This window comes from Haemaphysalis longicornis, unplaced genomic scaffold (genome assembly GCF_048455015.1).
Source record: "Haemaphysalis longicornis isolate Haplotype H1 unplaced genomic scaffold, Haemaphysalis longicornis Haplotype H1 scaffold_12, whole genome shotgun sequence".
NCBI classification, from domain to species: Eukaryota; Metazoa; Arthropoda; class Arachnida; order Ixodida; family Ixodidae; genus Haemaphysalis; species Haemaphysalis longicornis.
In genome coordinates this window covers 109,977,253-109,993,696 of record NW_027526225.1, presented here as the reverse complement: position 1 = coordinate 109,993,696, position 16,444 = coordinate 109,977,253, and the positions used below count along the sequence as shown (strand labels likewise).

General features: G+C 47.2%; 1 protein-coding gene across 1 annotated transcript in view; it reads right to left on the bottom strand.

The window, feature by feature from the left end:
• LOC144163223 (uncharacterized) overlaps positions 1 to 2,399 on the bottom strand; it is a gene marked incomplete at its 5' end in the record, with an annotated part of 44,123 nt that extends 41,724 nt beyond the window's left edge. The window contains one exon of the mRNA XM_077694082.1: positions 2,234 to 2,399. Within this exon, the coding sequence (XP_077550208.1) occupies positions 2,234 to 2,399 (166 nt within the window). The remainder of the gene's footprint in view (positions 1 to 2,233) is intronic.
• Between the last annotated feature and the right edge of the window lie 14,045 nt (positions 2,400 to 16,444).

Below are 16,444 nucleotides of genomic sequence, written 5' to 3'. Positions count from 1 at the left end.
GTCGAGGTAAACTCATATAGAAGCCAATGTGACGCGCAGTTCAAATAGACCCGACTTCTTTTAATTATTTCTGAGAAAAACGGTCAAAACATCTTGTTTCGAACTCGGGGAACAATTTTTGTCAAACAATTCTATTGCACCTGCTGACCATGCATTCTGCCTTTCTAATCTTCCGCACCCTCAGCAACGACCTCGAGAAAATGTTGTACAAGAGCAATGATATTTGCAAACTGTCTCACAACAAATGCTGAAGGAAAGTCTTTATGGAAGTAAGTCTGGTACGTCGGTACTCAGGTCTGGCTAGGGTATTTCGCTTTCGTTCTTAGTAACATCCTAGGTGGCATCCTAGTAACATCTCTAGGACATCCTGGTAACAACATAGTAACATCCTAATAACGTCTTAGTAACATCCTAGGAACATCTCAAGGATACCCTTCATCTACCACAAGAAGACGAAAAACTACCTGTTCTCAGAGTAGAATAACTCGCTCTGTAGAGCGTAGTGGGATCAAGCAGCCATAGATTACGAACCAAAAAGGGAGAAACACACATGAAAGCTCGGAGTATTATATATACACCGTATCATGAGCTCAAAAATATTGCGAACTGTACATGCCCCCAAGTATGTTATATTGCGAAGAAGGAAAAGGGGGGTAGGGGGTGGAACTGCACACGCCCCCGAAGTATGTTAATGGCTTTAGCAGATGAAGAAAAAACACCGTATAATTTTAACAAACAGCGTGAACAGTCAATTATAACCTCTTAACCGATCATTCACGTGCACTATAACGTTCTTTACAGCCTTGACCCCAGATCGAGTCCGCTCTACCCAGTGCTGACCAATGTGCTTATCATATACTGGGAGGACATGATTGAGTCACTGACACAACTTTCTACTGGCGTATACTCATGCTATAAGGAGGGAAGGCCATGAAGTCGACGTAGGGGCGAAATAAGGAAACTCGGAGTCAAAGAATAGACTCGGACAGCGCAAGACGGAAGCTTGTAGAGGTCAATGGGAGAGGCCTTCGTCCTGCAGTGCACCCGAATATGCTGTTGTTGCTCTTGATTAGGATGATTACGACGACGACGATGACGACGACGACAATGATGATGATACTCATGCTTGACCCTCTCTTACAGTATGGTGCCATGGCATGCGCAGCAAGTCGTTTGTTCCGGTTCTCAGAAGAAGCGGAGACGACAGCTTGCGTTCCACAAAGAAGACAGGCGCTGCGTTTGCTTAAACATACGCAAACCTTGCAGATGTGTTCTGACGTTCCCACCTTTGGCGGGAAACTTATGCACGCGAACTGCATACATAACCAAGGCCGAGGGTGCGTACTTTGCCTTGTTTGCGTAGAGCCCACACGGACTCACGTCTAAGTATACAGCGCTGGAAAATATGACAAGGAAAGTTCGTCAACGTTCCGACTCTGGAAAAACGCTAGCACGCACCCGGTCGCTGAATAATCGTTCTGTTGAACTGTTCCGGGAACAACTGCTGTTTCCAATCAATCAAGCTTTCGTTCATGGCGCCGTCATTTCGTCCAGATATGTGCAAGAACTGCCGTTGTTTTTATCCGCAGCCACCTGGACTGCGAACTTAATGAAGTTTCTGCTTGTGTGCGCTTAGGGTAAGCATGGCTTTTGTACATTTCATCAGCCGGAAAAGGTACTTTCGAAGCTACGTAGTGAACCCGAGACTGTTGTCAGCAAAACAACAGGGCATTAATTAGCTGTTGCACTCTTTACCATCGGAATACTATGCAGAGCGAAAGAGTAATAGTAGGTCCCTCCTCAAATCGCTTTTCTTGGAGAAAAAGAGTGTTCAGCTACGTGCTATTCAACCTCAAAACACCACGCGGTGCAAAATAGTAATAGTAGATCTCTCCCGAGATCGCTTTCTGCGAGAAAATGAAAGAAGCAGGTTGTTCAGCCAGGTATGCCGCAAGGACGGGAACTTTCTCCATCCTTTTCCAGTCCCCCGCCGTGCCCTGCGCTACGCTCCGAAGAGTTCATCAACGCCGTGGTCTAACGCACGTTTGTTTCTACGCCACCAACTGACTCCAGCTGAGGCGGCAATCATCACGTACACACGCGCGTCATGGAACGTCGGGTGTATTATAATTGGCTCCCGCATTGTCGCGTAGCGGCATTACCACCGCTGCGACTAAGCGGCTGTCAGGCGCGGCCTTGGAGGCGGCGACGACGCGGGACTCAAGTGACTCACCGCCTTGTCGCAGCGACGCAACGGCGGCTCCATGTCGCCGGCCGCCTCGGCGATTGATGCCACCTCCACTTCGCCGACAGGCCGCACCACCTCCGACACCCAAGTCGAGACGGCTCAGCCGAGTTGACAAGGAAGATTCGGCGCCCGTTGCGTTCGTGAGCGCGGTTCAAATTCCGTACGCGGCCACGTTATACATGTGGCGGTTCAGTCCTCGTGGTTCGAGCCGCTCCGGCTGCGCTTGTAAGCAGAAGCGGCGCTCACAGCTGTCTGTTTCCCTCCTCTTCCTCCTCCTCCTCCTCTCGCGGTTTCTCTTCAGCGTCTGCCGCTGGCGTGTTTGGATAGCAAACTCCCCTTTCACCATTTCTTTGTTTAACTTTTTCATTTGATGCGGGCTTGTTCCGAAACAAAGTAGGAAACGCAATGTGTCAGCAGCCTTTCCTCTCGACGCTCGGCCGATTGTTTGTATTGTCTATCCACCGCCGCTACATGTGAAACAACGTGGTTTGTTGATCCGATTTTTCTAGACGGAGCTCGAGTTGCTAAAGTGAGGAGACTATTGCAGTAGCGACCTTCGAAAGAGAATGCTATTTTTGAGCGTCGTGACTGCCGTGTGTGGGCGTTACTGTTTGCATCGAGCGTGCCTATACGCGGCACCAAAAATGCCGAGCCCATTTTTAAAGTTGCACTGTCTCAGACGACTCGCTTCATAGTCGGTTTCTTGAATGTAAAAACACAAAAGAAAAACAACGACACGGAAACACTGAATCCATTCGGGTATACACTGCAGACGTGTAAGCACAGGAAAGAAGGATGGCTGAATGCGAAGTTTAATGCTGGCTTTCGGACAACGCAGATTTTATTCAACTTGAAACGTTAACGTTGACTTTCCTGTAGCTTCCATTTCCCCCCTTTCTTGGGTGTTTTTTTTTTTCAAGCAAGTCATTGCGAAGGAAAGGCTTTAGCAAACTAGCCGACCAAGTAGAGCCGACAATGAATGTCCCCCTCCTCTCCCGCCGCCTCTCTTTTTTTGCATACTCCACGGAAAGGATGCATGTGTTCTACAAGGGCAGGCGTGCTGCCATATATATTAGTTCGTAGATCACACTGCACCGAGAACTAAAGAAAACGAGGGGGTGCGGTTAGCAATTAAGATTGCGTCAGACGCGCTCACAGGTTAAAGACTGTGTAAAGGGGAACGTGCCGTATACGTATACTATATTCCCCCCCGACTCAGCTTAGAGTTGCCAAGCTTTGCGCCATGACTATTACTGCTGTCAGCATCACTGGGGTGACTAAAGGTCAGTGCTGAAGACTAAGGCGCTAAACAACGGGGACCAGAAGAAACACGCAGAAACAGTCGTGTTACTTCTGGTCTCCGTTGTTTAGCGTCGTTGTTTCAGTGTGTTCAACCAACTGGTTCTTGTCAAGCTTTTGTTACTTAAAAGTCAGTGCCAGAGTTAGTCACTAAAGGAGAGTTGGTTGCTGAGAAAGAACAGTTCGCGTGAGCCAGTCGAACGATTGCGAAGAGAAAATGCCGTGGTTGAACAAGGTGAAATTGATTTGATTGATTGTAGGGTTTAACGCGCCGACGCAACGCAGGCGATGAGGCGCGCCGTAGTGGAGGGCTCCGGATTAATTTTGACCACCTGGGGATCTTTATCGTGCGCCGAAATCTCGTACACACGGGCGTTTTTGCTTTTCGCCTCCATCAGAAAAGCGGCCGCCGCGGCCGGGAATCGAACCCGCGACCTCGTGCTCAGCAGCGCAACGCCTTAGCCACTGAGCCACCGCGGCGGGTAACAAGGTGAAACCGAGGTTGTCGAGAGATAGCTCGGCTGTCGGACCGAGAGCGCACATTGAAGGCGCACAATATTGCTCCACAAGAGAAAAGAGACGCCGCATGGCGCAGCCCGCACTGTAAAAGCGAATATGCAGTGGACTTGGACGCTACCAGCGCCTCTTTGTATCATTTTCTGATGGCATGCGCTCTTAATGGAACACTTTTTAATGGCGCGCTTTTTAGTGGCATGCGCCCTTCTCCGCACTTTCCCCCTGGAACGAACGAGCGTTTAGCCGCTTTCACTGTGGAATTGCGCGAGGCGCTGGCTTCACCTTCGCTGAGCCTACACTCTTGATTAAAAAAAGGTAGTAAAAAGGTAGTAACGGCCGTATTTACTAACTCCTCACGAACCTTACTACCCCGTGGTTTTGTACGTAGGCTCTGCCGCTAGCAACTGCATGGTTAGGAAATTAACTGAGCATAGGAAGTAGTATGCAGTAGATTAAGGTCGTGCTTATGACTAGGTTATGCATGGCCAGTTAGTAAACGCATGTAGCTCAGAAGGGTGTCATCGCTAGGACTTTACTAGTGGAGGTAGTGGTGCTTACTCCCTCCTTCAGTTAGTAACCCTGACTATAGTGCTAAATTTGCTACCTCCAGTTACTAAGTTCCTAGTGTATACTGGGACAAGTAACTTGTTAGTATTCCACTAGTGAATGCCTCGACCTTTTTTTAAAGAGTGTCAAGGTAAGACTGAGAGAACGAGGCATCTTCGGTGTGTTGATTGATTGTAGGGTTTAACGCGCCGACGCAACGCAGGTGATGAGGCGCGCCGTAGTGGAGGGCTCCGGATTAATTTGGACCACCTGGGGATCTATAACGTGCGCCGAAATCTCGTACACACGGGCGTTTTTGCTTTTAGCCTCCATCAGAAAAGCGACCGCCGCGGCCGGGAATCGAACCCGCGACCTCTTGCTCAGCAGCGCAACGCCTTAGCCACTTTGCCGCCGCGGCGTGTGTACCTGGATCAATAAAGCTTTCGCTTTAAAAAAGTGCTGGTACAGCGGGGTGCGTCGGGTTCTTGATCCCTATTATCCATCTTCAAAGAAGTATGGTAAGAGGCTCTTTTGTCCCATGGCCATTAGCGCGAAATGCAGCTAAAATGTCGCTTCCGGAAGCGAGCGTAGCTGCCTCGCTGCCCTCGGTTCGGCATCCTGAAGTTGTTCGTCGCCACAACCCTGCCTGCTTATCGAAAACAAGGGTTGAGACGTGGGCCCCATTTCTGCAATCCTGGCCAATTTTTTCTTTTGTTTCCCATTCTTTTGCTGTTCTTTTGTCGACTGTTTCGTGTTGCTTGCATGTATTCCATTGCAAGTTTTCCCTGCTGCTGTTTGCTGATTTAATTACCTTTTCTACGTTCACTGCTGTACGAGGTCCCAACTCAGTCTCTGGCCACGGCTCTTCGACCTTGCGTGCGCTTGATCGAGGGGCCGTCCTCTCGCTATGGGGCCTTCTTCTGTATTCGCAATGTCTGTCGTCATCATCATCATCATCATCTTCTTCTTCTTCTTCTTCTTCTTCTTCTTCTTCTTCTTCTTCTTCTTCTTCTTCTTCTTCTTCTTCTTCTTCTATTTGGTATTGGAACATACCCACCGAGGGGGATTAACTTTAGCTTGAGATCTGTCTAATTATTTAAAAGTATTCTTTAGAATTGGAAATTAACGATGGATAAACGAAAAAAATCCGCTCATTGGAAAAATATAACTTCTTCTTTTCCACCTGCAAAAAGGTACGGAATGTCTCTTCCGACACTTCTTGCGGCCATTTTTGTTCCTGTCTTACACTATGTATCGTAATCCCGGCTCGGGACATCCGAGCACCCTCCAATATGAACCCGCGCATTGTAAAAAAAAAAAAAAAAGAAAACATGGACCATTCCACCATGTGTTAGAGGATGACCTGCCAAGCTTTAGCACACGACACAAAGGTGACGCAGGATTTTTATCATAAATATGAACTCATTTAATGTGGACTGTCTAATTACTACAAGTAAATGAAACTCGGTCTGATCATATAGAGTCCTTAGCGGCTAGTTGTACATATTTTTGGGGGGAAAGTTTTGATAAAGCAGCAGCCACAGACGTTGTCTGAAACTAGTATTAACTTTATGTCTTAAACCATATTACTGCCGTGGATGCCCAATTACTTTAGACGGGGATTTTGCAACATTTGCAGCGACTCTCTGAACAAAATAATTATGGCATATGTATATAAACCTCGGCGTATTAGCGGCCAATTGTTATATTATTGTTTTGGGGAAAGTTTTGATAAAGGCAGAGTTACAGCCGTTTTCTGCTGAGCATTCGCGATAAAGTTGGCATTTCCGCAAGGCGTCTTTTCTCCCGCGCAGAAATATGGTAAAAATTAGCAGTGGCTTAGCTCGGCTATGCCAGGATGTACGTAGCGTGAGCTCAGGTTCAGCTGGTTTTTCTTACCTTTCCTGGTTGTGTAGGATTAGCTGATTATCATGCTTACTGCTGCTAAAACGATTTCCAATCCAATCCAATTTAATTCAATCCAACCCAATCCAGTTGCGGCGGCTCCGGCGTGCCAGCTGTGCGCCGTGTGACGTCACTGCTGCTCGTGCATGCGCAGCACGGCTCTTCAGGAGCCACGCCAAACTGCTCAACCTCGGCCAGTGTAGCTCACGCTACAAAAATATGTACGGAACACTAACTATCCCCATGATGCTTCGCTTTAAGAAAACAAAAACGTCCTTCGTGATAGGATTGAAGTTGAGGGAATGTGACGAAAGGTTCGTTCTTTCAAGTAAACACATAATGCATGTGTCTGACACGCCACATTAATTCTTTAAGTGAGGCGGAATGTCGGTCATCATTCTTCTTACTCCGACACTAAGGAGTTATGAAGTCACACTGTCCTAGTTTCTTCTTTCTAGTTTTTTCTAGTTTTTATACGTACAGTGTGTGGGAACCAACTTATTATTCCATATTCTAGTACCGGGGATACGTTTTAAATAAGGAGGTGTAGGCAACTAGATAGTTTGGTCTCAGGTGAAGCTGATTTGAGGGAGCGTTCGAGAGGGTAGAACGAAGAGGGGGCTTGAGCAGTAATATACGATATGTGTTTATTATACATAACTCTCGAGTATTTATATTCATCCACTCTTCTGAGAATGTTTCCATCAATCATATACTGGTACATGGATGGTGCTTTTTTTTCTAGTAACGGTCATGCAAACAGACTTGTATAAGTTAAGTAACATTTGCCAGTCCTGGCACCATTTAGAAATGTTTTTAGCGCGTCATTTAGCAATATTTGGTCATTCTAAGTGTTTTATTTTCTTGTAGATAGCGAAATCATCTGCAAACAATTGTACCGTTGCATATATTTTATTTCCGATATTATAAACAAACGACACAAGATGGGGCCCAATACTCTTCCCTGTGGTACACCTGACGGAACTTGCACGATATCTGAGCATTGACCTTCAGTTCTACGAACTGCAAACGATGTGACGAGTAAGCTATTAACCAATTTGTAATTATCTTCGCAGGTATGTTCGCGTGCGACGCGTTTGACGTCATCTGACAGACGCGACCAGGGGTTTATGCAGAATTTCTATTTCGGGGGGTGGGGGGGGGGGTGTTGTATAAATCCCTAGGCAGGGTGCTTGTGGTTGTGGAATCTTTTTTTTTTTTGGGGGGGGGGGGGGGGTGTCGAAGTCCTTCTAGGGGGTGTTGGGGGGGTGCTAGGGGTGTGTGTATAAATCCCTGGACGCGACTCCCTTTCCATTCTTTCACCAATTTCATCCGAAAGCCAAGGTTTCCTTCGTACACGCGACGACTTGCACAGAGCAAGTCGTCCAGCATACGAGCTCACTTGCGTGTGCCTTGCATCCAAGCCTTGGTTCCAGCGGCTGCTGCTACCTGCGGGTGTCGCATTTTAAAGACAGTAGCCTTTCTTGGGCTACGTAAACGCAGAAATTTTGATGTCTGTCTTTCTGTCTGTGACTCGATTTAGCTACCCGGCCAAAGTGAAACGAAAGCTGCGCAATAGTCTTATATGCTCACAACCAAATCTAAACGTCTAAGTCCGCTGTTGGTGTTTATACTTGGCAACATTGTTGAACAAGAACAAGACATTACGCAAATATAAGGCAGCGAATCAACACATAAGTGATATTTGCAGTGTTCCTTTATTTAAAAATTTATGGATGCTTGGTTTTCCCGATAGCAAAAGAAATACTACATCAATGGCAGAAAACTGTCGCCTGCGGTTGGCAGCGCTACCTCCTTGTGGCATTTGAGAAATCAAACAGCAATAGCAACGAAAGGTCCACTAGACAGGTTCCACGTTCTGCTTGGAACGCTCGTGGAGTAGGGCAACGTGGCTGTAGTAGGGTGCCTCGATTCACGCACGTCTTTGCCGTACAGCAGCGCTGGCATGCAGGCACCCGACTTGGAGCAGTGGAGCGCGGTAAATTTAAACTGACTTGAGCAAACCTGTACCATGTTATATTGGAAGGAATGAGACCGGAGAGGAACAGCATGAGAGATGAGCGGGAAAGAGAAGGGATGCATTTACTTGCCAGGGGCACCAGTCCACTATCGTCTTGCGTCGACATTTGGAACGAAAGGAGCAGATACCCGGCCAATTTCTTACGTCCCGGCTGCTCCGGGCTGCGTTATCTGCGTGCCAAGTGAAGGGCGTGTTCCATTCTTAATTTTTTATGCCGCATGTGTTATCAACTTTGATAGGGAGAGTGTTTCGAACTAACGTCACCAGACTAGAATAATCTTCTTTGATCTACAGTGATCTCGATGTAATTCGACTGTTCGGGGCACTCTCGCGCCGAGAGATAAATTCCCGCAGAGCAGACGCCGCGGTTTTCGATTCGCCGACAGCAGTCTGCGCCCGTCACTTCTGCTGTTGCGCCGCATGTGTAGTCTTTGATTTGACAGGGGAGCACAAGTTCGCTCCAGTAAAACTTGCTTTTCTTTCAAGACAGCTGCATCATCTTTGGCTACATGACAATGTAGTTACAGAAATTAAACTGTTCACTGCGCAACAATCGATGTCTCTGTCTTGATTCCTGTGCTCGCTGACTTTGTCGACTTGAGCGCAGCGAAGTTTCCGTGCGCCAGTTGAACTACATACAACGCGCGCCCATTCCATCGTGGTAGCCGCAATATACGTCGTAATTGCCACAGGACGCCTTGTGAGTACCGTATTTGCACAATTACCCCCCCCCCCCCCCTTTGACTGTAACGCGCAGGAAAGGTTACTTACAAAATTTCGAAAAGAAAGTGCTCTGATAGGATTGAATGGTATTGTGCGAGGCGTTCGCGTGTACATGGGAATGCTGATGGCCGTTTCGAAGCCGCTTTCGGCTTTGAGCCCGATTGTAACTCGCAGGCAAATTTGCAGGCTACTTCTAGCAAAAAAAAAAAAAAAGAGGTGCGCGTTACAATCGTGCAAATACGGTACTACAGCGAGTGGCGGCCTAGTTTGCAAAACAGCATGCCAGCGCACACAATCGGATTCGCAGCAGAGCGAAGCCGGCCGGTCCATTCCGAAGTTCTGCTGCTCGCCTATCGGCTTCTGGAAAGAAGCCTCGCTGCCATTACTATTCGCCGCGAGCTCGACATGTAGGTGGCGACAGCGTCGCGCTGCTAGTGTGGATGCTCCGCTGAGCGGCCCGTAAGAATGCACGCTGTGGGCGCGCTTCGTGCCTTTTTCTCACCGTATGTGCGCACGACAGGTGCAAACAAGAGTGGTATGCTGTAGTTCGGTTACTCAACGTTCAATGTATAGCATGGAAGCGGCAGTCAGTTTTCATTATTACGCCAAAAAACGCGACGACTCATCGGGAATCTCAGAATGGCCATAATTGTGACAATGAACTTGTACGCTGTGGCTCGTAGCAAGCTCGATCTTTCCAGACTATGGCTTTGAGCCTTCAATAAAAGCATAAATAGAAACAAATCAGGAAGCCTCGATCTCTGCAATTCAGTTTCCAACGGCAATCTCAATCGCTTTCACTGATAGCATGACGCATTCTTGCATTTGTGGGATGCTCTGAAATGGTAACACTACTTAACTGCCCCGAAATTCATTCTAAGAGCTTACGATATTTTTTGTGTGTTCAAAAGGCAACATAAAATTACTGAATTTTTATCAGCGCAGAGATATAAATGTAACCGCTCTAACGGGTCTTTTAAATGAAATTTTAGCGACTCTGAAGGAAGGTTTCATGAATAACGGTGTCGGATCACTTATTTACGGCTTTCGTCGCAAGTGAACTTGCGAATTGAATTGTCAACGCACGCAGTACAATCAGTATCTCATGTTTAGCTAGGTTTTCGCAAAGTGACAAGCAGGCTTACAGTGTGCAAACCAAGCTTCTGGGACCTCACAGTGAGCACAAATTTTCTGTGACGGCTGCTCTGTTGACGATTTGCGTTCCTTTTAAAATCTAACAGGTGCCTGCAACAACGAGATGTGTTTGCATTCTTGCGTATAAGGTCGCTTACGAACCCTAAAGACGAATGAAGTTCCGCTGTTGCAGATGTAGTAAAACATTTCCTTTTTATTTCTCGTTGCAAATCAGCGTAACGGGTTCCCGGTAACTACTTTGTTTTGTAAACTGAATATCGCCTTTGTCTTGGCATTTAATTCTTGAGGATTGGTTAATAAATGAAATTCTGCGATTTCATTTTTTTTCGGGAAGGGGGAGGGGGGGGGGGGGGTCCTGCCAACGTTGCAAGAGCAGCGAGAAGAGAATAACGCGCGCGAAAAGTCAAACTGTGGTTATCAGTATTATTTACAATCGAAACTACACTAGGCGTCGTGTTCTGTAGCGGTGAAAAAGCAGTACACGTATTTTCCAAAATGATTAACCCCCCTTTGGTCCGAGAATGTCCAGAAATTGTGGGACGCCTTTTTCAAAATTGTATTGAAAGCAAGCATTGCGGGAAGAAATTAAAAAAAAAAAAAACAGCGAGTCATGGCACACACCCTACACACATGTGGGCAACAACGTGCATTATATATTACGCGTTTTCTCCTCTTTCTTTAAACTTAGGTCCACCTTAAGAGGTTAAGACGTGACCAAATTAGGCATTTGGTTATGCTGAGTGAGACACGTTTCTGGACAAGGTGATTCATGTCGGATTTGAAAATGATATATATGAAAATGACACACAAAATGCCACATGACTGACGCAAACTCACAACTGCTTAATTTTACCGAAACATTCCCCTAAATACTCTTGGGCATCCATAGAAACGTATTTTAAATAATACGTAGAATTGGCAACTCGATACAGTTGAATAAATCTTTATTCCTCCTCCTGAGTATAACCAACGACTGTCCAAAAATGGTATTTATTTTAGAAAAGGTACGGGAAGGACACGATCACACAGACGCTTGCGGGTGTAAAATACGTGTCCGGTAATGTATGGGCGATAGCGCACGGGTCGTGTGCAGTGTAAATGTTTTTGTTTGTTTCTTCTTTCTGTAAGGACACAGCGCAATTTTACAAGGGTGTAGAATTTGCACGCGTATGCACAGGTCTTGTCGCTTCTTACCCGTTTCGCGTACTAAACTTTTATCCTTTAAATAATCGCCACGCCACCTTCAAAAAGCACCCTTCGACGTTCCCGAAACGGCAGACGACTGCACTCAACAATACGAAAAGTGCAATGTGTGGACGCAATGTTTATAACACGTTTCACACTCAAGCGGTGACCACAGCGAAGATGTTTCGTGGAATTAAACCAGCGCATTAACCCGCAACGGCCGCTGATTATTGCGTTTCTAGAGGAAACGAGCTCGCAGAGGTTACTATGTCATTGCTTACTGCCAAACGAGCACACATATTGGTTGTTTTGTCGTGTGCAGCACGCGTCTTGCGCCGCACGCAACGTGAAAAAGCAGACGACGCGAGAGCGCCATCCACACTAGGTGCGGTTCGTCCCGCCGCCGCCAGGGGCCGACTGTGTTCGCGCTCGGGGCGAATACTGGTCAGGCGCTCTTCCAATGCTTTGCTTGCACGTATATTGGACAGAAAATCTGAAATTGAACAGCGCAGCCAGGGCCGTACCCAGAAAATTTTTTCGGGGGGGGGGGTTATGAATTTTGGGAAGGGGTAGTTTTGCTGAAAGCAAGAGTAAGTATTGTTTACGTGCTGCCTGGAAAAGATTTCGGGAGGGGTTTGAACCCCCAAAACCCCCCTCTGGGTACGGCCCTGAGCGCAGCGACAGGACTAAGAGTAGAGGCGACAAACACGGGCGCTGTGTTTGTCGCCTCCACTCTTAGTCCCGTCCCTGCGCTGTTCAATTTCATGCAATGAACCAACTAGCCCAGTTACAAACGCTCCTACAGAAAATCTGATCTTTGGCGGAATGCCACCGCTTTCAATCTGCGTGACTGCTGTGGTTCGCGCAGGCGTACGTTGAACTTAACATATCCTGTCAAGTTCTTGCTTCGTTCAACACGCGGGAAACAACGATGGACAAATTCTGGTAAAAAACGTTGTCTTTGCCCGAATAACCATAAGCTGTTGCATTCAGCAAGCGTGACTGCAGAAATAGTGTAAAGGTTGGGGGCAATTTAAGAAAATTTGCAATATCAACTTTTTAAATGCTAAACATTAAAGGGGTGAGGCCCTGTTCACACTGGCAGAGTTACGCGTTGAGTGCTGTTGAGTGAAGAGCCAGACCATGGAGCTCCGTCGAGGAACCGCGGTTATCGCCAGTACTCACCAAGTGACGCATAGCATCATCCAGGGATTTATGCAGAATTTCGATTTTGGCGGGGTGTCGGTGGGATGTTTGGGGGGGTGTTGTATAAATCCCTAGGCAGGGTGCTTGTGGTTGTGGAATCTTTTTGGGAGGGTGTCGAAGTCCTTCTGGGGGGGTGTTGGGGGGGGTGTGGCATCATCTTATCCCTGGCATCATCTTATCGTGGGCGGACACTTGCATTTCCTCTGTTTGTACGCAGTCGCAAATCTATTATAGAAAAGGGAAGGGTGAAGGGAGGGGGGGGGGGGGGGGGGCATTGCCTCTTCAAGAAGTGCCGAACCAGCACTGCCTGGGTTATTGCGATGCATGCTCTTTCTCACCCCCTTTCTGGAGATGCCGCATATCACTTCCACCCCTTCCTGCCTATACAGAGCTCAGTTTGGATACGCTCCTGCTTGATGGTAAAACGAACACCTTTACTGCGCGTGAACGACAGCAAAGTTCAGAGTGCTTGGCTTTTGATTCATTAAAGCTTCGAATGCTGTATGAGCGCATGCTGAAAATTCGGGTGCTGCTTGGGTTTTTAAACGAATTTTAAGAAAGAGCAACAGAAGTTGGAAGTACAAACAACGCGCTACAATGTCTTGCACAATGCCGTGCGGTAGGGTGGCGCTCTCTAGGCGAGGCCTCGCGGACTTAATAAAAAGGGTTTATTTGAAGAACGCCAGATGGCAGACCTTGCTAAAAAATTGCTGTTGATGCGCGCAGTTACTACCGCGCGCGCCCAACAGAGGCCGCAACCATGCCGTTAGCGCTTTGGCTTTCTTGTTCAGCGTAACAGGGATTCTAAGACGACAGTCTTTCGCAGTGGTCTTTCGCGTGGAGGAACGAAACTGTCTTCTGCCATAGCTACCAAGTAAATCCGCTCTCCGCTCCCAACCCTAACGCTCCTCCCGACCTTCCTCACTCTTCTCTGATGCGTTCAATTCATGAACCTTTTGTTTATTGCAATTCAATTTTGCCTTTTGACAATAACACACACACATGTGGGCGTGTGGGCGTGCGTGCGTGCGTGCGTGCGTGCGTGGGTAATTGCCCATACAATCTTTACCAACAAAATTATACGACGATTGGCCAATAAATGAAATGCCATTTCTTCGAAGAGAATGCAGTACAAATCTCATACATACCGTGAATCACCTAAACGATACGACAGCTAGCTTTTATTTCAAAAAATGTACAAGTAAAAAAAAACATTTTGTCAGATTTCGGCGCACGTTAGAGGTCCTCAGGTGGTCAAAATTAATCCGGAGCCCTCAACATACAGCGCGTTAAACCCTACAATCGATCAAAAACATTTCGCCACTGAACTTCGAGTTCCCTCAGAATAATTGAAATACAGGCACAGAGCCCGTGTGACTTTGGTAGTGTGTTTAATTTGTACATCTCGTAGCAGTAGACCCCCGTGGATGCAACCATTCATTTGACAGGCGAGAATTGTTCGAAAATAGAGCAAACGAGATGGCAGGCAGTGCTTCTAGTACACTGTAGCAGTGCTGCCGTGCGAGCATCTGTTGCGGCAGCAGATGGCGACACCTCTCTACCACTTGGAAGGATGGTTTTAAGTGTAGTTTGTTTTGCCGTTTAAAGATGGCAGCACATACTTCGGCTACTGCATGGGCCGCTGCAAACATTGCCTCCAAGGCTGCGGCTCGGGATAGTGGCACAATGAGGCAACAGATGGCAGTACCTGTCTACCACCGTGAAAAATCGGTTTGAGGGCAATCGTTCAAACGACGCGGCAGTCGTGGCTTGAACCCGTGGTTTGAACAGGCCGTGCGTGGCCTGTGCCGCCACCAGGGGCGGTATTCCCGTGTTTTGTCCCTTTTGCGTCCCTTTCAAAAGTGTCCCTTTTGAGCGAGCACTGATTGGCTAAAAGGGGACACCCGGATGTGACGCCATGCAAGCACGGCGGGGCTATGAGCCGTGGCTACTCGGAGCAGACGATTTGGAGCAGACGATTTTTCTTCACCTTATTGTTGGTTCGCTCGCGGAACAATAAACACATAAAAGATACTCTGATACGGTTTAAGTTCTTTAAAATGCGTTTGCAAGAACAGTTACGGTATTTGAATCAAAGGTCCACTGCTTTACCGGAAGTACGTCACGATGAAAGGGACGCAAAAGGGACGTTTTCAAAAGGGACAGTTACGAGAATACCGCCCCAGATGCAGATATTTTCCGATATTTTCAATACTGACCTTTCAATAGTGCATGTCACGGGCTAACACTCTCCGCACCCTTGGGAGAACTTACCAAGATAAAGTGAGCCAAAGAGCGCCCAAGTCCAAGTCCTCACTATCCGGAGTTGCTGCGACGTTATTTGTCGTCACGTCTTGGAGAAAAACTTGGAAAGTAGTTCTGAGGAATCGAATTTATGGAGCAGGATTGCAAGCACGTTATCATTCATGAATGCGACAACCGACCCATTTATACTGAATAAAGAAAGAGTACGCGGCGGAGGCTATGAAATACAGAATTTGAAATGCCAAGTCGCCTAGCTATTTAAAACGAACAACGGTTTGTGTTCTTGGTACGAAGTTTTCTCTCTATCGTGCACTCGTAGAAAGAAATGTCGAAGTACGCTGTAGGGGCGTTGAGAAAAGAACGAGTGAAAAAGTTTATTTCGATGAAAGTCTTTAAATGAGCAGTACTATTTACCTAACAGGCAACCACAGATTTCTTACCTCACAGACACTTAACAGATTTTCACTTGCCACATCGCAGCCACAGATGAGGATGCCTGGATCTTTGCAAGGAAGATCGTGTACTGTGTGTGCGTACCTGTGTGTATGCGCGCGTGCGTGCGTGCGTGCGTGCGTGCGTGCGTGTGTGTGTGTGCGTGCGTGCGTGCGTGTGCGTGCGTGCGTCTGTATGTGTGTTTGTGCGTGCGCGCGTGTGCGTTTGTAAGGTGTGGGTGGGTGGGGCGTTTTTAACGCTAACAGCATATGTGACAGATCGCTCGGAATAAAAGGCAATATACCAGCCAGATAATGAGAATGGCCGAAGAATACATCACATTAAGCGTTCTTATCGCGGTAATAGACTCTATTTTGAACCTGTGAAAGTCGTAAGCCTTAGTATACGTAAAAGAACGGGATGGGAGAAGGGTGCATTAATTATGCCTGAAGAAAAGGGGGGCCTGTTCGGTAATTGGTTCCTGATCGGAATCAATCAATCAATCAATCAATCAATCAATCAATCAATCAATCAATCAATCAATCAATCAATCAATCAATCAATCAATCAATCAATCAATCAATCAATCAATCAATCAATCAATCAATCAATCAATCAATCAATCAATCAATCAATCAATCAATCAATCAATCAATCAATGCGCGTGCCAACGTGATCGTGTGGTTCACGAGGTCGTTGTATCACACGATTGAATGTGCGAATACGGCAGTGTTCTGGCCGATGAATTACCTACTGGATAAAGCGACGCCTCAGTCAAAAGCTGTCACGGCGCGAGCCCTGGCGGTCGCGGACGCCCTCTGGGCCTCCCCCACCCCACTTCCCTGAATCTGAGGTTGAAATAAAGTTTGCTCTCTCTCTCTCTCTCTCTCTCTCTCTCTCTCTCTCTCTCTCTCTCTCTCTGG